General features: G+C 37.0%; 1 protein-coding gene across 3 annotated transcripts in view; it reads left to right on the forward strand.

Annotated features, from left to right (window-relative positions):
• Positions 1–21,045, forward strand: part of LOC306847063 (syndetin-like) — a 118,744-nt gene that overhangs the window by 23,398 nt on the left and 74,301 nt on the right. For all 3 annotated transcript variants that reach the window (XR_013782128.1, XM_079380810.1, XM_079380811.1), the window contains exons 10-12: positions 9,276–9,318; positions 10,254–10,352; positions 18,775–18,915. Coding sequence is in view for 2 of the 3 variants with exons in the window: in XM_079380810.1 (XP_079236936.1) it covers positions 9,276–9,318; positions 10,254–10,352; positions 18,775–18,915 (283 nt within the window). In the remaining variant the exon portion in view is untranslated. The remainder of the gene's footprint in view (positions 1–9,275; positions 9,319–10,253; positions 10,353–18,774; positions 18,916–21,045) is intronic.

Raw genomic sequence — 21,045 nt, forward strand, 5'->3', positions numbered from 1 at the left:
CTGATGTGAGAGCTTTATCTGCTATAAAGGTCACACCTCTGTGGTGTTAAATAGCCAATGGAGTCCTGAATTTTTGGAGGTAAAGTTTTACGACTCTTTGTCTCCGAACCCATGCCTGGGTTAATGCACAAACTACTAAAGATTCTTAGGACACTAATATGTTGCATAGGTATGGAAATATAATATACACTCTCAATTAGATCATCCGAAGACGAATTGATAGACCAAACATGGTATAAGTGAGGTAATATTAACTAGTGTTCTATCATAAGCGTGCATAAAACAGGATACAATACACAAAAACATATACAAGAACAGTAGTAATATACACAATGACCTGAAGATATGTGTGTTCATTCAAAGAAAGTTTTTTTTTTTTCTATAAATGAATTAGAGATGAGTCCATTTTTATGGCATAATGTCTCTTTCCTAAAGAGAAATGAAGTGAGTTGCTCTGCCCACATTCCTTTGAGTAGTAAAACAAGTGTTATCAGATGGGTTGCCATGGAACCAGAGGCCTGTTCTGCCTTTCTTAGGTTAGATGCATTTCGGGGGAAGGGTCCACAGACCCTCATAGTTTGCCTTTTGGTTAGGTGAGGGGGCATAAGAGATTATTTGTTAAATATAACAAATAGTTGTGTGTCTGATTGGTCCAAATGCAACAAACCAGTGCAAGTAACTGCTTGTTAACTATTTAGATGTGCTTCTAGGCTTCGACCCCTTTTAATTAAGGTGACGTGATTGTCTGATGGTTCATAACAGGTTGTGGTTAGCTGATGTATAAATCCTGCCATTACACTCTACTCTCTTGCGCACGAGCTCTCTCTCTCTCTCTCTCTCTCTCTCTCTCTCTCTCTCTCTCTCTCTCTCTCTCTATCAATAGAGTCAATAGACAATTAAAACTGTCCGTACTGCAGACGAACAAATAATTTTTTGTACTATTAATGCTGCGGTTAATTCCTGAGGATGAATATAATTGATAACAACCCATTATGATTATGTTCATCTCACTTTGAGCTTATTTGCTACACTTCCATGGAGTGACGAGATTGGCGCATCAGCCATCTCGCATTCACCATAATAATCAATGAATATTCAAAGATATACAAGCTTATAACTTGCTATTGTAGACACAGTCAATGTGCTCAAAGATTCGCAGACCATTCCAAAAATGGCGAATGGCTTGCGTATCGCGGCAAATAGAAACAGTCGATAATGAGGCATCTAGGTATATATATCTATGGAGCATACTAAACAGCACCCGCGAAACTGGCTAACTAGCACATTATTAGGAAAGGCGATTTGCAAAGATTCATAAAACCCCTTATACTCTCCTTTATCTGTAGATAAAGCTGGATCACGAATGATTCGGGCGAACATAGATGCATTTATGTAAATCGATGATCAGCGCATTCACTTCAAAGCGAAAGTAATGTTAATCCTCTGCCTCTTCAGGGGCTCAGATGTCAGGAGTAGATGACATTATTACATCCAACAACTAAACATTTAAATCGCTTAATCTGAGACATCTTGTCTTCCCCTGCACTGGAGTCGGTCGGACTGTTTACAGCTCACTCAGTTCACTCAGGGCGGGTCTAAGGTAAGACGGTCTTGTCAATCAACTATCGTGGGAGGGGCCTTTACAGAACTATGTCATTCTGGCAGGACTCTCAGAACAGCCTGATTTGAGAGAGGGGATTTTAAAATAGGGATTTAAAAAAAAAAAACCACTGGGTGGATTTTTATCATTATAGGATGGATGTGTGTACACACTTCCAACACACATTTATGTTCAAACAACTTGAAAAGTGAATTTTGCATCCGATGACCCCTTTAAAGAGGCAGCCGTCTAATAGACTCACTGTAAACTGTGTCATTAATGTTATCCATTAATGTAATAATCACTTTATAACTTTAATAAGAATCAATGTATATTTAATTCATACAGTGATGCAGTGCCATTTGGATGCCATTTTGACAACTAATTGTTTAATGCGATGCTGTGTTTTTTTATTCTGTGCAAATAAGGCTTGTTACAGTCTGGATATTCTCGATAGTCTCTCAAAATTGGGAAGATCGCGATTCACATCGTGGATTGTGATTTTGCGTTATAAGATCATATGACATTTTGGGAAGATCGCCCACCCCTAATTGGAAGGCTGTTAAAAGTATGGTACTGACTTGTTATTGTTCACTTGGCATTTTTGGCTCAGATGATTGGCTTAAACTTATTAAACTCTGTATTAAACTTACAGAGATTTTCAGGTGTTGTAGGCCTCTTTGGTCAGGATTCAACTACAAATCTTCGTCTCTCCTCTTAAACTTTGTTGCAGGTTATGTCCTTTGACTTTAATAAGGCTGTGCGCATCTGGATTGAACCACTGCCAGTTGAACCACTAAAACATTCCTTTTGACTGCAAATTCATCCACCTGTTTTACAATTCAGAGCACTCTTTCAGGAGAGTGGAGTACTATTCAAGAGCCAAAGCCCTTGTTAATAAAAGCATGTTTGATGGAATCTCACGATTTTTATACTGATAGTACTGTGGTTTGCTCATTCCGATCCCTGTAGGGAAAATTGATAAGATGTATAATTGGATGCATTGAGATTCTAAGCTGTCAGGCGTTTGTGCGGGCAGGTATTGATGTCACTGTGGGAGAATGCTCCTTGAATCTGAGCACAGGAGTTTCAGAAGGAACGAACTCCATGTCTGAGTCTAGGAATACCTGCGGTCAATATCACGGAGAGAAATGTCACTTGGTTATTTCCTTACTTCTAAAGTAAAACTTTATTTCTTGCCTTTGAGATTGAAATTCTAAGATTTTATTATACTCAGATTTAAGATCTGTGTTTCTCTGTGCTTTTTAAAATGCAAATGTTTTAACAGACCTACGGAGAATGAGAATTGACATGGATACCATAAAGAAGAATACCCACTGATTTGTGAACGCAAGCAGTTGCAAAATGACTCATACAGTCTGTGGGGAGACTGTCAAAAGCTGGATTGCTGTTGGTGTGCTTGTCAAAGTGCCTGCTAACTGACCTTCAAATATTCAAAACCGGTTTTCTGGGGTTTTGGAAACAATCCACTAGGGATGCATCAATCCGATACTCAGGATCGGTATCGACTCCGATACGGTCATTTTCTGCGGATCGGGTATCAGTCAAATGAGACCGATCCAAATCCGATATTGTGCGTATACTATTGTGTTATTGTTGAGCCCCACGAAAGGCACAAAAACATTATAAAGCACCATAAAGTTTTCGTGCACGATATTTCAAGTGTTCTGAAGCTGTTCCATAGTTTAATCTGAGGTACAGATGAATATTTAAGTCTTTAAATTCAAGTTCAGCTAAACTCTTCTCTCCGCCGCGGCTGTCTGTCATCCTCCATTCAGCAATCAAACTGCGTGTCGCGTTCGGTTACTACAGTCAAACTCTCTTCAAGAGTGCACAGTTACTGAGGTTTAAAACTTTTTTTTTTATTAAAAGAAAAGGCTTAATAAACTTGCGCACAGATTTAATACACTACGCATCAATATCTCTTCCCTTTGTACTTTGAACGTTTCTATGCAGACTCAGAGAGCTGCGCGCTGTGACACCGTGTCACTTCAAGCGCATCATTCTGTGCACGGGATGCGCATAAGCGCTTTATATTGCTCTCTATATTGGAGCCTTACTTATTATAACACTTTTGCGCAATGAAAGATTATTAACAGTCTTTCCTGTTCTGTCCTATCTATCATATGTTGCTGCCTTCATTACTGTGCTATAGATTTAAAAGAAATGTCTTTTAATTTTATAGTAGCCTATATATTTATATATAAATGTATTTGATTGTTTTTTCATGAATGTATTTTACAACAATTCAAAGAGCAATGTGTATAATTTCACCAGATTAGTCCTACACTTATTCACTTTTATTTGTAAATAAAAATGTTTCACTAGGTTTTATAAAATTGTGCCTCCATGATTTTTCTAGAGTATCTTTTGCTGTACTATAAACCAAGTTTATAATTGTATTTTTGTCATAGATTATGATTATATATTTTTTCATTTGTTATTTTTCATTAAAATGAAGTTATCTATATGTAGTAGATTGTTTAACACAAACAGAAGTATAGAAATTCTACATCGATTTAAAAAAGAAAAACTGTGCTGGTATCGAATTAGATCGGTATCGGCAGATACTCAGAATTTTCAGGATTGTTATCGTTAAAAATGTTATCGTTGCATCCCTACAATCCACATGTATCAGCTGAATTTGGACAGTATAAAATGCAAAGGTGTCTCATATTTTGAATTGTTTTTGAGCTGCACTTACAGTACACTACCTTCAAAAGTTTGGGGTTAAATTTTTTTTTAAATGAATAACATTTAAAATTTAACATTTATTCATTTAGCTGACGCTTTTATCCAAAGCGACTTACAATTGCTATATATGTCAGAGGTCGCACGCCTCTGGAGCAACTAGGGGTTAAGTGTCTTGCTCAGGGACACATTGGTGTCTCACAGTGGATTCGAACCCGGGTCTCTCACACCAAAGGCATGTGTCTTATCCACTGCGCCATCACCACCTCCTACATTTATAATAAATTAATAAAGTCACAGTAAAGATGTTTTCATTATAAAAAGCGTACTTCAAATAAATGCTGTTCTTTTGAACTTTATGAAAGAGTTCTGAAGAATGTCATGTGAAAAATGTAATGTGCTTCTGCAAAAATATTAAGCAGCATGACTTTTCAGCATTAAATTGATAGGAAGAAATGTGACTTGAGCGTCAAATCATCATATTAGAATGATTTCTGAAGGATGCGAAACTAAGACTGGTGTAAAGGCTTCTCAAAATTCAGCTTTGCATTTTAAAATATGTAAAAAGAAATAAAAATTTAATTGTAATATTTTGCGATTATTAAAAATGTTACTGTGTTTTTGACTAAATAAATGCAGCATTGATAAGCATAAGAGACTTTGATGTAAAAAAGAAAGACCCTAATATTTTGAACAGTGTTTGTGTTTTATCTGCCACCAAAACATAACTATTTTCTGTACTTTATCATATTTCTAGAACTGAATGCTGTGTTTTGCTTTTATATGCCCAATTCACATGGGAACCAGGTTTGATTTTGCATTCAGTGTAGTTCTTAATTACCCTATTATTTAGCAGCAACCTTTTTTGCAAAGCCTGGGCCAAGTTCTTATGGTCCGGATTAGGGCTGTGCGATTAATCGAAATCGAATCGCGATTTGAGACGTTGCGATTTGCTAATCGCAAAACCTGCGATGTGGACGCGATTTTACTCTGATCCAGAGCACATGCATGACTGTCAGCCTTGAGTGACAGTCTTATTAACCAATAGAGTGAGCGCACCTCCGTTCTCCCCAATCAGCACTGCTCTAGCCAACTGCGTAAACGCCCACCATTTAAAAAGGGTCAGATGAAAGTTAAAACTAAAGAAAAACGTGCGTAACTTCAGCTTCGAAATGACAGACAATGAACAAAAAAGGTAATTTGCAAGAGCTGTGTCACAACGCATATCAAGAGCTCCCTTATCGGTTCTGCTTTCAGTACTGGAAAATAAAAGATACATTTTTAGATGTTTTTATTAGTAGGCTACATGAACCTTATCTTACACATTTTATCTCCCCAACAGATTAATTTGAAATAAGTTTATAATGCATGTTCGCTAATTCAGAAGACCGCACACACAGCCTGTGTCTCTGAATGCTTCTCATAGTCGCTCCGCTCTGCGCGTCTCCGGCGTCTCACGGACAAGCCGTTTACACGCAGCCTGTCTCGTAATGCTCTTTATACTCACGGTCTCGCGCCCGGTTCTGCTCCGCAAGTCTCTCACGAGCGCATCTGGTAATATGGACGATGCCTGACGCACGCGCGCAACCTCTGTCAACTCGCGCCTGGCTCCACGTTTAAAACGAATGTAAATTAAGTCTTAACAGTTTGCTAATTTCACTTGGATGAAATGAAACAGGCGCGTCCCACTGGGAGGAGACCCCGGGGAAGACCTAGGACACGCTGGAGAGACTATGTCTCCCGGCTGGCCTGGGAACGCCTCGGTGTCCCCCCGGAAGAGCTGGAGGAAGTGTCTAGGGAGAGAGAAGTCTGGGCATCCCTGCTTAGACTGCTGCCCCCGCGACCCGGCCCCGGATAAGTGGAAGAAGATGGATGGATGGATGGAAATGAAACATTCAGCACATTTCCCACTTGTTCTTAAAATCCCAAATACTTAAAAATTAATGAATCAGCCCGCGTAACATGTAATACTTTAATAATTGACTAAAGAAATACAGTTATTTATAAAAAAATAAACAAATCTTTCCTGTGAAATTCAGTAATTCTGTAAAAGTAGTAATACCATTATAACCTTCCCTGCAGAAAACAAACAAACAAAAAACCAGTAGAACCCCTCCCAAAACACAACAGAATATGTAATGGATTTAAGGGTTATGATGGGAATTGCATTGGTTTTAATGTAAACTATAATGGTGTCTACTGGTATTTGATGCATTCTGTTGGTGGGATGTAATCTAGCAGATAACCAATAGATAACCAATAGAACAACAGCAATTCCTATTGGAATAATGCCCAAAACAAAAAGGAATTTTGTAATGGTTTTTATGGAAACTGTAAGAATTTCTGTGATGGTTTCTATTGTTTTTTTGTTTGTTGTTGTTGTTTGTTTCAGCAGGATAACGATACTCATACTGTGCTGCACATTATTGACAATATTGAGCTGAAGCTTGACTTTGCAAATTTAAAATCGCAATCGCAATATTAGTCAAAAATATTGCAATTAGATATTTTCCCCAAATCGCACAGCCCTAGTCCGGATTACTTTTTACATGTACAGATATATATTTAATTTATTTATCTAATGCTAGACAGTTGAAGAAGTTCAGAACCAGTTGCTTTTTTTGGATGGGAAGTTTAAAGTTCTGATGGTTACAGTATGTGTTCCTACGTCAAACACCTATCTCAAAAGATCAAGGGAAATTTTGTTTCTCGTGAAATGACAGCTTTAAAGTCAAAGCAGATGTCCATCAGTTGCTTTCTTGGCATGAACTATGTGCTGTTGCAACATGAAGAAATTGTGATTCTCATGTTGCTTCATCTTAAAAACTTCTTCAGTTTGCAGACTTTCACAGATAAACATGTTTTGGATTTTGAGGACATCTTTGACACTTTTTCAAGTAATTTCTTTCCTGCAGCTAGTTATAGACTATATACCAGCACTTATTCTACCAGTAATGGATACTTCAGTTGTCTGTTCACTCAGGTGCAAGAAAGCGGAGTTAATTGGAGAGAGACACCGCAAAAGTGCCCAGCGGTGTGGTTTTACAGCCCAGCACACTCAACTTTTAAAAACACTACCCACAAATCCAGCTACATCCTTTAATTTAATCACATCTAACACCATTGGCCCCATGCTATTAGCAAAGGATTTATGTTCCGAAACTGAAATGGGGGAAAAAAAAGTATTGGTCTTTCCTCTCTGCGCTTTCTTGCCTAATGGCATGATAATGATAAGAGACCGTTTGAATGGAAATGTTTTTATTGTGCAATGGATCCTGTCGTGAAAGCTCATTAAAATGTGATTTTGCATGGCCTTCCCGAAGGAAGCGGTGAGGCTCAGAGAGGCACAGTGGTGACGAGCTGCGAGTCGGAAGTAATTGATCAGCTCGACGTGATGCTGGGTTTACTCTGAGGGCCCTAAAGGAAAAAGGGGTCCCACGTTGAGTCAGAGCCCATTGTGATGATTGAGGCAGACTAAAGGACTTCTGCATCCTCCCATCAGCCTTTGCAAAAACTCGTCCTGGACATCAGCACTCAAAATCATTTGTCTGAAGGAATCAGTCTTTTCATTAAAAGGTCACATTCTCTCCTGCCGGTATTTTTTATAACAACACAAATGGATTGTTCCATATTAAAACACCTCCTGTTTTTGCGCACCAGCCGGGCGGTGTTATACGTATGTGGTTCCTCATGCCAGGAATCATGCAATGTGGCAAAATTAGAGCATTTATAAAAACTGTTTTCTGGAACACCTCTTTTTGCATCCAGTGCCTTCAAAGAGAAGCATGAGGAAAAGGAAGAGGCAGTTTAATTAAAGTTTTATGCATTCCATCTAATCTTTCAACAACACTGGCCCAGAGGGGCCAGGCTATACCTCATGTCAAGCTGAGTTAGCTTGTGAAATAAAATACAGTTGTTCTTAATTGTCAGATCATGATTATGCGTGGCCACCGGCAAAGTTGCTGCTCATAGCGGCCCAAAGGTTTGCTTTTTTTAGACACTAATGGGATCAGATGGGTCAGATTTTTTTTACTCTAAATTTTGTTTTAGCTTTAGTATTTTTACTGGCAGTGCTTTAAAGGCATACATTTAGACATGTATTTAAATGAAAACCTAATGTGAGTATTTTTTCTCTAATCCTAATCATTGTTTCTGTAAAGTTGGTGCTTATGAATAGTTATGTCCAGATAACATTTTATTGCCATTACGTAATTATTTACATTGATAAGCTATAGAAAACCTACTATGAGTGTATTTCAAACAAATATGGCGGTCATTTATTTTGTGTGGATAAATTCATATATACATGATTAATTTTACCATGATGAATACACAGAGGATAACGTCCAATCTGAAACTTCTGTGCGACTTCCATTAGGGACGAAATGCGACAATCGTTCATGAATGTTGGAGATAGTGGAAAGACAGCTTCACTGTTGAGTTCCCTAAGAAAGACGACTGATTGGTGCGTGATTGACGTGACCCTAAATCAGCCTTATTATTCATGGCCTTCGTAAGACAGACTAGTCATTTTTTTCCTCCCTCATTCAGAAAACCCACTGACTAGTTTAGCACCATCCTCTCGACACTAACAACACACATCAGTCTTGTTCCAGCTGCACAAGATAAGCAAGAAGCCATGCTCGGTAAAAATACACCCCTGTTTTTCAAATGTCAGTGCCTGTTTTTCCACAGAAATGTCACTGTCTGTGAGGCAGGTTTTGTGTTGTTTAGTGCTCTCTCTCTCTCTCTCTCCCTTTCTATCATTCTAACGGCCCATTTCTCAGAGAAAGCTAGCTGTTTTTGCCTCCAACATGTTGCTGTAATGTTTTTGGTGGTTTGTGTTACCCTGCAAACAGAATACAATGGTTACGTGTGCTTCACAATGAACCGACATTTCTGTTGTTTTGTATTCCTATTCACCGTTTGCCACCCTTGTCTCTTTTTTTTTTTTTTTCCTCAGTGAGTTGAATTCCAAACTGCAAGACACTCTGGAGCAAATCGAGGTATGTGACTTTTTTGTTGTTGTCCTTAGGCAAAGGACAAGAATCTAGGATGGTGACCTTCTCCTTCATTGAATCAGGCATTCAATCTCAGATCACCCTATTCTCTTCAGAAACACTCACGCACCCTTGACAGATTTAACAACAGCAGTTGCCCTGATGTAGTGCTTCAACATTATATGAATTAAACAGATCGGAAGGAACACTTGACCATGCGTTTGTACGTCTAACAGTGGCGCCCAGGGTGTCAGTCTGCCAGCATTTGGTCTCTCAGGCCCAGAGGCAGATGGACTGTGTTTTATTAAATAAATTGCTGTCTTTCAGGACTTGGTAGCTTCGTTCAAGCTTATACCGCCACAAAACACGCATAGCCACAAACACACACACAGAGTGTCTCAAGCATTGCTGTTTGTGTTATCTGCTATATTATGCAGAGATTTCTGTGTGGCAAATGTAATTGGATGGCGTCCAGGCTCGCATACAACTCCTTTACTCATTGACTTGCTCTTTTTTCCCTATTCTTTCATGTTTCTCTTTTAATATCGGTCTCTCACTCTCTTTTCCCTTCCTCCCCGTCTTTTTTTATCTCGTTTGCCGTCTCATCACATGCATTAGCGAATAGCACCGCGCCTGTGCCAACGCAGAGCTCTGCTACCAAAATTACAATGATTCACGCCACTTTTCTATTTCTGTAGCAGCGCACGTCTCAACCCATTAAGAATGCGAATGCTTATCTTTGAGCTCAAAATGAAGTTGTGCGTTCAGTATCATCAGTGATTTAAACCATTGATTATTATGTCCCTCATTCATTTGTGGTAATTGTACATTTCATCACCATAAAATGAGGCTTCTAAGTTCTTTCTGCTTTCCATATGCACTCAAATTATACCATTGAACTTCCTTTGCCGATCTTGCTGATTTCATGCTCGTTTATGCAGGAACAGCTAGATGTGGCGCTGTCCAAAACCTGCAAGCACTTTGATGTTTCTCACTACACCAAAGTTCAACTGGCATATAAGCTGCTGGGCAAGACACAGGTGAGTCATCGCTGCTTGAGCTGTCACGACCCTGACATTTTGGCTGATGCTGAATTGTCATTCAAATAACTGTGATTCGCCAATTTTTTCTGTTTGTTTTGTTTATGACGCTGGCACACAGCGTAAGCCTAATACACATACACCCTGTGAAGAAGTTATACAACAAAACATTTGATTGTCTTTGTGAACAAAAATTTGAAAGTGTAGAAAGGGTCTACTTTCACTTCATCTAAAATTTTATAATTTTTTTTAATTTAATAGATGTTTTATGTACTATTTTATTCTATTTTTATTCTCTCTCTCTCTCTCTCTCTCTCTCTCTCTCTCTCTCTCTCTCTCTCTCTCTCTCTCTCTCTCTCTCTCTCTCTCTCTCTCTCTCTCTCTCTCTCTCTCTCTCTCTCTCTCTCTCTCTCTCTCTCTCTCTCTCTCTCTCTCTCTCTATATATATATATATATATATATATATATATATATATATATATATATATATATATATATATTACTATAACGCAGTATATTTCTGTCCTAAATTCTTGATTTTCACTTGTCATTTTGCTGCAATCTGACCTGGATCAGCCAAATGAATTTGCAATATACAAAAATTAATAAAGTAAGATGAAAGCGAAGCACTTTGCATTTACCATGCCATTGAACTGCTTGTTTATACTTTTTGAGAGCAGCATGAACAACCATAGACAGTGCACACGCTCCCCAAAGTGTTTCAGAGACACTTTTTATGGCATTTCTGTATTCATGCATACAGTAATCACAGTTACACAAATATTCGCCTAGATAAAATTATTGGTGTAATCATCGAAGCTTTATCCAGTGTTTCTTGACTCTGTCTCCCCTCTCCGTGCCACTTTTCTCCTTCCTTTTTTTTTTTTTTTTTTTTTTCTCCCCTCCCCAAAATGGGAAGATGATTCATACCTGGCACAGGATTGCCAGAAGGAAAGTGCACTCTGTTGTATTCTACTTTTTTTTCCCTGAAGAAGGCAAAGCTGTGATTGAAAGCAGAATCCAGGAAAAATATCTCATTGTTGGTTTTATTATAAGCTGACTCCTACCCCGGCTGGGGTGCCTTCCCCCATCCTCTTATGAAACGATGTTCAGGTAGAAATCTCCTGCTATTGTTGCTCTGCCATTGATCTACGGGATTAAAGATCTTCTTTTTTGAAGTATTAGACAAGCATGGTTGCATGTGTTTGTGAGATGACTGGATAAAGGGAAAAAATAAGAGCAGGACAAACAGTTAAAAAATAAATAAAACATTGTTCAGATGGAGATCTCCAATCATCAGCTAACATCACTCAAGGTTATAGCTCTGTCAAACACCTGAAATTTAAGGTGTGTATTTTTACAATAGTTAATGATTTTTTTAATGATGATATACGTGTGTACACTGATAGGACTAGTTTTCTCTGAGGAGATGTTTCACAGGTATACTTTGTGCTTTAATTCTCATCTGTATTGAACATGTCTGTGTGTTTCTCACACAACCTCAAAAAACAAAGTATGGAGCAAATCACCTTCTGTTTTTCTGCTAACTCAGGACTTTAGAGACATTCTGTCTGGATATAAATATCTGGGAATGCACGATGTTTCTCCTCATTAATTCTGACCTTGAAAACTGTAACTAAAGCAAAATTTGTTGTTGTGCTGCCGGGTGCACCTTCATTATGAATTTAGACCTTTTTGCCAACATTCTAGATAAAATAACAGTTGGAGGTTCAAATATTGCTGGCATCCCATCCATTGTTAAAAAATAGAAGGTAGTCTGCTCCTAATGGCGACTGTAGCAGTACAAATATGAATAGTATAATTAATTATATATATATATATATATATATATATATATATATATATATATATATATATATATATATATCTAAATACTTTTAGAAGTTTGTGGTCAGTAAGAATGTTTTTAAACATTAATGTTTTTATCCGTTAAGGACACATTAAATTGATCAAAAGTGACTAAGGATTTTTTAATGTCACAAGAATTTTATTTTAAATAAATTTGTATCCATCAAAGAATCCTAAAAAAAAGTATCACAGTTACAAAAAATATATAAAGCTGTATTTTCTAAAATCAGCATATTAGAGTGATTTCTGAAGGGTCGTGTGATGTAATAACTACTGAAAATTCAGCATTGACATCACATGAAATACTTTTAACATTTTTAATTTTAATTCAAAATGAGTTCATTCAAATATATAAATTTTATAAATAGTGCTATCAAGATATTATGTAGTTGATACAGATCTTCTTTTATATTAAAGTATTGTTTACTGTCAATTCAACAACTCGCAGTCATTCAGAAATCTAATCCTATCCAAAATCATGTGTTCTTTGTGTGTCTGTAAGCATTTCTTTGTGTGTGTTTGTCCATCAGCCTGACTGTGTTTAAGTATGCAAGTATGTGCGTCCTGAGACGTCCCCTGTCTCCTCTGAAAGAGCCTTCCTTGTGTCACTTTGATCACCAAAGCCTCTCGGGTAGATGGCAGCTGCGCTGTTTATTCATATACTTTCTCTCACTCACACTCGCTCTCTCTCACACACACACACACACACCTCTAAGAACTTAATTTATTTGCCGTCTGCAGTCCAGACTATGGCAGTTTCATCTGCGGTTACTGAGTGAGGGTGTTTAAGCCGAGGATCAACCCATAATTACTGAAGGATCGACTCCAAGATGTGTGATTCATACGTAACCCTTGAAACAGATTCTGATTTTAAGAGTCGGCTCTCTGGAGACCCCCGAGAGGGTCATTCGCTGGCTGAAGAGATTATTAGGTGATTCAGGACACTTAACTGGGATGCATGATCAAATCCTTCCAGGGAGTAGTTATGAAATACAAGCTTTTGAGAACTGCACCAGTGCAACAAGTAATTGATAAAATAAAAAGAATTATGAAAATAATTAACTTGGTAACTTGGTTTCATGTGGTTGCCGACAAATTCAGGTGACCGATTGCTTATACTGTTTAATGTATTTGAGAGGTTTCTTCAGTGCATAACTTAACTGTTTTGTTTTATTAATTCATTGTCATTTAAGTATTTCCAGTTTGCAAAACAGCTGTCCTTAAACTACACTGAATATTATTTAACAATTAAATACATTGAAGTGCCAAAAAGCTTGTAAACGCTAACCAAATGAAAGCAAGTGCATTCATTTTGACTAAAATATTAATTTTAATGAACTATTCATGGATAGGTTTTGTCGTATTTAATATAAAAATGTAGGTTTTAAATTAACCATATTTAGTTGAAATCCTTTAAAATTTAAGTTCCTTTTAAGTTTCAGCTTTGCAAACTTAATCCCAAAGACTCGTGATTTCCTGCACGCTGCCCAGTGGGTCGTGGGAATAATACAGCCGGATCGGCATCGTTTACAGTTTACAGTCCGAACTATAACGGTATCTGATCATCTTCGAACCTCCAACTTCTGTTCTTGAATATAATAAATGACAAAGGCATGTGTTCTGCGAAGGACAAAAAAGAAGGCCAGAACCACCCCTCCGCCTGGTAAAGTTTTGTAATAAATAAAAATATTACTATAACAATATTAATATTGTAATGTAAAATATTAGAATTTACTACTACTCGCATTACTACTAATATTAATTGTAGCAGCGTTTACTGTGAAACGAGCTGCTCCGAGATACTGAAAATATCAGATCATGAACTGCTTGCGTGTTAAAGAGCACAGTACTGCGCTTCATTCTAAAACGTGCAGCATATCAGATCACGAGTCTAAACAAGTACATTCTACGGTGGCCGAGAGAGCTCAACGCGCTGCAACTTCAGAAAACGCATGCAAATAGAAAAAGCATCAGCAAATCAAGAAAACATCTTCATCAGTTTGACAGCAGGTGGTGCAAATGCTCACAACACAAACAAATAAAGAAACACACTGCAAATTCTCACAATACAACCAAATAAATTTTATTTGCAGTGCATTTCTTTGTTTGGTTGAGTTGTGAGCAATTAAAATTGAGGAAGTTGTTTTCTTAATTTGCAGGTGTTTTTTTTTCTATTTGCAGCGCATTGAGCTCTCTCGGCCACCATAACATTCTTGCCTAAAAATCTCCTAAAACTACATTGGCAAAAAAAATAAACAGTATTATTTTTTAAATTATAGTGGAATTGGGTGTCTGCCATGACACTCCCTGTGAGAAATAGCCATACAAATGGTAAACGTTCGGAGTTCTGTTATCACTAGAATATTTCATTTTATTTCATTGTTTATTTATAAAGCACATTTAAACACAACCCAAGGTTGACCAAAGTGCTGCACAGATCAGTAAACTCAAATAAAAAACAGGATCTATAACAATTTATAAGACAGCATACATGAAATCTGAGTAATACATTAAAAACCCACAATCAGAAGATGTGCTTTAAGTTTAGATTTGAAAGAGGAGAGTGATGACGCCATTCGGATTGATACCGGGAGACTATTCCAGAGTTTAGGGCCCGCTATCGCAAAAGCACGGTCTCCACGATGTTTTAACCTCGATCGACGAACAGAAAGCACTCCAAGGTTGCCGGATCTAAGTGCCCTGGACGGATTATGACAACGTAAAAGATCTGATAAATAAATTGGAGCGAGGACGCATAATGCTTTAAAAACAAAAACTACTTTTTTAAATTCTATTCTCCATCGAAGATTGGTTAGCTCCATAATAGAGTGAATTGCAGTAGTAATAAAATAAGTAAGTAAATGCATGGATGACTATTTCAAAATTCTTTAGAGAAAGAAAAGGTTTAACTTTTGTGAGATGTCGTAAATGATAAAAACATGACTTAACAATTAATCTGTTTATCGAACTTGAGACCAGAATCAAACAACACACCTAGATTTTTCACACATGGGGAGACATAAGAACTTAAGTCGTCAAGGTCACCTAAATCATAGAAATCACTTGGACCAAACAGTACTATTTCGGTTTTATTCTCATTTAGGGCCAGAAAATTTTGTGTAAGCCATAATTTCACTTCCTGTAAACAGGCCAGCAGGACCTCTATGGAGCTTGAATCATTATGTTTAAAGGGCAGGTACAATTGGTTGTCATCAGCGTATAAGTGAAAAGATACGCCATATTTTAAAAAGATGGAGCCCAATGGCAGCAAGTATAAAGAGAACAATGTTGGAGCAAGAATAGATCCCTGCGGAACACCACAGGAGAGATGTGCTGCTGAGGAAGTGTGTTTTCCAATGCATACAGAAAACTTCCTGTTATTTAAAAAGGACTGAAACCATTTTAAAACTGTGTCCTGCATGCCTACAAGATTTTCCAGTCGGGAAATAAGAATTGTATGATCAACCATATCGAAAGCTGAGCTGAGATCTAAAAGGACCAGAGCAACAGCACTCCCATTATCTGTAGCCAGCATAATGTAACTTTCAATAGAGCAGATTCAGTACTGTGAAGTTTTCTGAATCCTGACTGAAAAGTCTCATATAGTGAATTAGATCCCAGAAAATAATGTAGTTGAGTAAACACAATTTTTTAAATGAAAGGGAGATTCGAAATTGGTCTGAAATTACCTAAATCAGACACATCCAGATTTGGTTTCTTCAAAAGAGGGGTGACTGAAGCATGTTTTAGGCAGTCAGGGGCCGTACCAGTACTCAAACACGTTAATAAAAAACAGGAAATCAGGCCCTATGGTATCAACAATTTGCTTAAAAAAGTGTGATGGAATACTATCATAAGGACAAAAAGTTGGATTCAAATGATCAATAATATCTTTGCTGGTCTGAAGGCTAATTAAATCAAACATGCTCCAAATAGAAGAGCACCTAATTGTTTCAGGAAGAGCATGAGAAGTCACAAGTGATTGAGGTCTTAACCTTGTCGTCTTCTCAACAAAAAACTACAGAAAGTTTTCACATAGGAGATCAGACACATCAGGGAAAACATCAACAGCAGGATTTAAAACAGCGTCTATAGTTGAAAATAAAACTCTTGGTCTATGGTGATTTTTTTTTTTTGAGACAATTTCAGAAAGAAATTTAAATTTAGCAGACTTAACTGCTTTCTGGAAAACAGAGAGAGACTCCCTTAAAATGTCATAGGACACCTGCAACCTGTCCTTATGCCATTTGCATTCTGCTTGTCTACAATTCCGTCGAAGTGAACGAAGAGTCATTAAACCAAGGAGCAGATTTTTTAGTAGAACGCTTCATCTTCAAAGGGGCAATGTTGTTAACGATGCTCAGGCAGGTGTTACTAAACAATAACAATATGAATTAGCGTCAGAGCTTTCTGAGAACCGGTTTATGATTGACAATTCATCAGTTGCCTTGTAGGCAGTAGCAAAGTCCTCGCAGGCTGTAGGAGAAAAGTAGCGAACCCAGCGGGCCTGAGCAGATGTAGTGACGTTACTTGATCGACGAGGAAAAGCAGTAGTAAAAGTCACAGAATTGTGATCAGAAAAATCTGTCCTTTTTACTCTCATTTGGCACTCCATGCATTCAAATGTATATAAATGTTTTTGGAAATGCATCATTTTGCGGTTTGTTGAGTAAGTTTAAGGCAATTTCACTATTCATGTGGGTCATACTTCTCAGATCTGCCCTATCGGCTGAATCTTTTCAACTTTTTCCCTGCTTTGTACTTGGGGTATGCACTTTTCTCTGCAGTAGCTCACTCTGTGCAGTAGCTCACTCTTTGTTCTCATAGAAATCAATTTTCACAACTCTAAAGAGACGTCACTGATGGACATTTTATCATGGATTTGACCAAGATGTTCCAACATGCTTTTAGCTAGATATTTACTGACCATCTAGCTTCAAAGTTTAAAACAAATCAAACGCAAAACATGTTAACAGTTTGTACGTCATTCTTTAAAACGGTTGTTTGTGCCTCTAAAGAGGTGCTGTTCTTTCAGGCTCTATTCCATGAACTCAGCAATTAGCCTAATGACTGCACATGTAATTCTCCATCTTTTAATTTTCTCTGTTTTTCTTGTTTTTAAATCAGTCTAATGGATGTAATTGCTCGTTTTTCTCAGCACAATTAATATTTCTGTAACATTTGTCTTTTAGATATGTTTTTTCAATTTGATGTTTTCAGTTTTTTTTTTATTTTTAGGTTTTTTTATATTTTCCCAAATGCAGAAGAAGTTGATGACTTCGTCAGCTTCATAATTTTCATTTAAATACGTTTGAATATTTTTGAATATTTCCACCTATCAGCTTTTGAACACACTGACCTGCAGGAGAAGGCAAATATCCTGATAGCCTTTTTGAGTGATTGAATTCAGCCAAAGCCGAGGGAAGGATGCGCTCATGGCTGAAGGAAGAAGCGAGAGGGTAGAAGAGTAATTAAGTTGTAGCAAAGCTGTTTCTTTTCCCATTGGGACCCTACTGAGCTTCAGTATGTAGTCGGGTAATGATTCATCTCCTGTGAGACTGTGAGCCAGGCCCACTGTTACCCAGAAGTTTTACCTTCAAACAGATCTGCTTTGGCAGGGAAAATACATGATTATGTAATTTTCTTCTAGTTTCTAGTAAAAAAAAAAAAATATCTGAACATCCATAGAACAAAGTACACTTATAAGATTTGATTTCATAGAATGCCTTTATTATTCTATTACATTATCTAATAGAATAATTAAAGAATTAAGAATATTAAATTTTGTAAAAACATTATATAATTCAGCCATAAAATGTTTCGCCATGAAAATAGCCACTGAAGCTGGAATGGCGTTAAACACAAACAAACAACATACTCCAAAGCTGTTTTTTCCTCCCTTTAATTAAGCATAACATTATTTTGTCCAGTATGGGTATATTCCATTCAAAAGTTTACAATAGGAAGTCCGAAAGAATAGATAAATAAATAAAACAAATTCTTGAAGCAAGTTATTGTATAATTTTACATCTCAGTTAAATCGATCTTGTTCTAAGAATATTTACTATAAATATTTTTAGTGGAAAACAAGACAAAAATAATAACTAGGGAAGAAATCAGACTGTTTAAAAGTCATTTAATGGTTCTTTTAATAGAAAAATGTGCATGGGCACTTTTCAAAGAAGTTTTATTTATTTATTTATTTACTGTGGTTTGTGTTTTTTATTTATTTATGTGTTGCTTTGTAGGATAAACCCCATTGCTTATTTTTTGTGATGGTGAAAGCATCTAATGGTTGTGAGAAGAAAAGCTGCTAGCTTCAAAGCACTTCTTTGGAGAAAAGTCAATACAGCAGGTTTTAGATAAATAGAGGTGTTACTTTAAAAATATACATTTGGGCAATGCAAAAAAGATTGTTAGGTTGTAATATTGATTTTTCTTTTTTATCGATGCCTTTGTGAATATGCTGAATAAAAATACTCATATAAAAAAAAAAAACTATAGACGATCCAGTGTGTACTCTGTCATTCCTGTTTTTCCTCTTTCTCCCCAGACGGCCATGGATCAACTGCACATGCACTTTACTCAGGCCATCCACAACACCGTCTTCCAGGTGGTGCTGGGATATGTAGAGCTGTGCGCAGGCAATGCTGACACCAAGTTCCAGAAGATGCAGTACAAGGACCTTTGCACGGTATGCCAGCCATCCATTCCTCCATACCTCCTGTTGATGGATGTCTGAGAAAATCAGATAAACTTGGCCAACACAAACAGAGGTCACTTCCAAAAGTCACTGTGAACCAAATTCACTGCTTGAGCATGAAATCATTAATTGATTTCATTCTCATTTTGCTTTAGACAGGCGTAAAATAGGTTAGATTCCTGCCTTTGGAAATGACTTATATTTGTCTAGCTGTAGCGAGGGAAATGTATTGCGTGGTGAATGGGGCAGGTGATCTCATTCATGAGCAAATCATGAAGCAATTAATTTGAGTTAAAAAAAATTGAGTCTCTGCCAAGCACCTTATCTACTCACCACAAACTGTGGTCTCGCTACATCTTCAGCCTGGATACTAAAATTCTCATTTGCATTTGTATAGAAGCACTGAACCTTTAGATCACAAACCAAATTGCAGTCATCTTTTCTGGGTCATTTTATTACCGTATGATATTACATTATATACAGATTATATAATTGATAAATAAAATTAAGCTCATCCAGTAGATGGAGCACTACTGATAATGATTATTTCATTTTTTCTTTGGCTCCCAGTAACTATTCCTATATTAAACTGAAAGATTATAGCTATTAATTTATGTAAAATTGTATTTTCTTTCTTTTTTTATTATTATTATAGTTGAGTCTGAATTTATTACTTCATTCAAAAGTAAATTAAAAATGCAATTCATTCTTCAATAAACCCATTCTATGACACACATTGATTCCTGTGATGCAAAGCTGAGTTTTCAGCAGCTCCAGTCTTCAGTGTCACATGATCCTTCAGAAATCATGTTGAAATGCTGATTTGGTGCTCAAGTAACATTTTATTATTATCAGTGCTGTGAATAGTTGTGCTGATTAATATTTTTGTGTAAAAGAACAGCATTTATTTAAAATATAAATCTTTTGTGACCAATTTAATGCATCCATGTTGATTATTTGTAGGAACTTGGTACATGCTTTAAACTAGAATGGTATCATGGGCATGGGTAAAATTTATGTAAAAATTATGCATTTATTTTTCCCACCCCATTTTTCCTGTTTGTTTAACATGTTCTCAACTCACTTTCAAACCATTTTAAGAGTAATAGCATGGGTTTCATTTCACTATAATTAATTTGCACATCATATTCCACGTCTAGAGTTGAAGAGTGTGGTGTCTTTCTACAACCTACTATTGGCACAGAGCTCAAATAGTTGGCGTAGGCTTAGCTGCACCTGGCTGTACTATATTTGAGTGTCAGAAGGGAATATTGTTATATCTGCTGATCTGAGGTAAAACATAGCCCTTATGTTCAAGTTCAGCTGGTACGATCAACAGATGTTTGCACAGAACTCAATGCTCTTAGCATTAATGCCAAGTAAGTGAATGATTTGGAAAGGAAGCTTTGTTTTGCCCCTCTTGAGTGTTCATACACTACTGTTCCAAATTTTGGGGTCACTGAGATTTTTTGTTTTTGTTTTAAGAAATTACTGTGCTTTGTTTTTTAATTCAGCAATGATGCATTAAATTGGTCAAAAGTGCCACTGAGAACTCTATCATTGTTACAACAAAATCTATTTCAAATAAATGCTTTTTTAAAAACTTTCTATTCAAGGAATCCTGAAAAAAGTCTAGTTTCCGCAAAAAAAAAATCACTTTTCAACTTTGATCATAATGTTTCTTGAGCAGATCATGCTGCAATGTGAATGCTTGTGTGGGCCATATACATGTTTTAGCACTGAGAAATTTAGCAACATGTGCTATGCCTTTAACACTCAGACACGGGTTGACGCTGCCTGAGGTGTCTGCTCAGCTGATAAAATCTTTTGATTTTCCTTCTCTGAGACGTTGCTTTGAAACATATGCTAAAAACGGCAACAGTATTTTCTCAATCAGATGCAGTGTTGTTCATTTCAGTTTCCGTTCTGGATACAGTGGCACCTTTGAACCTCCGAAGGGAAAAGAAAATGAATCCTGTATCTGGGTTTTGCCCCGAGACAGATTTTCCTAGATTTTGTCTTTTTTTCTCATCTCACAGCAAGGCAAATATTGCAGATGAATTTTATCTTGAGCACCGTGGACAATGCGTCATCCTTCCGGCTCTCAAACTCTCCTGAGCG

The sequence above is a fragment of the Barbus barbus genome, assembly GCF_936440315.1.
Source record: "Barbus barbus genome assembly, chromosome: 27".
Classification (NCBI taxonomy): domain Eukaryota; kingdom Metazoa; phylum Chordata; class Actinopteri; order Cypriniformes; family Cyprinidae; genus Barbus; species Barbus barbus.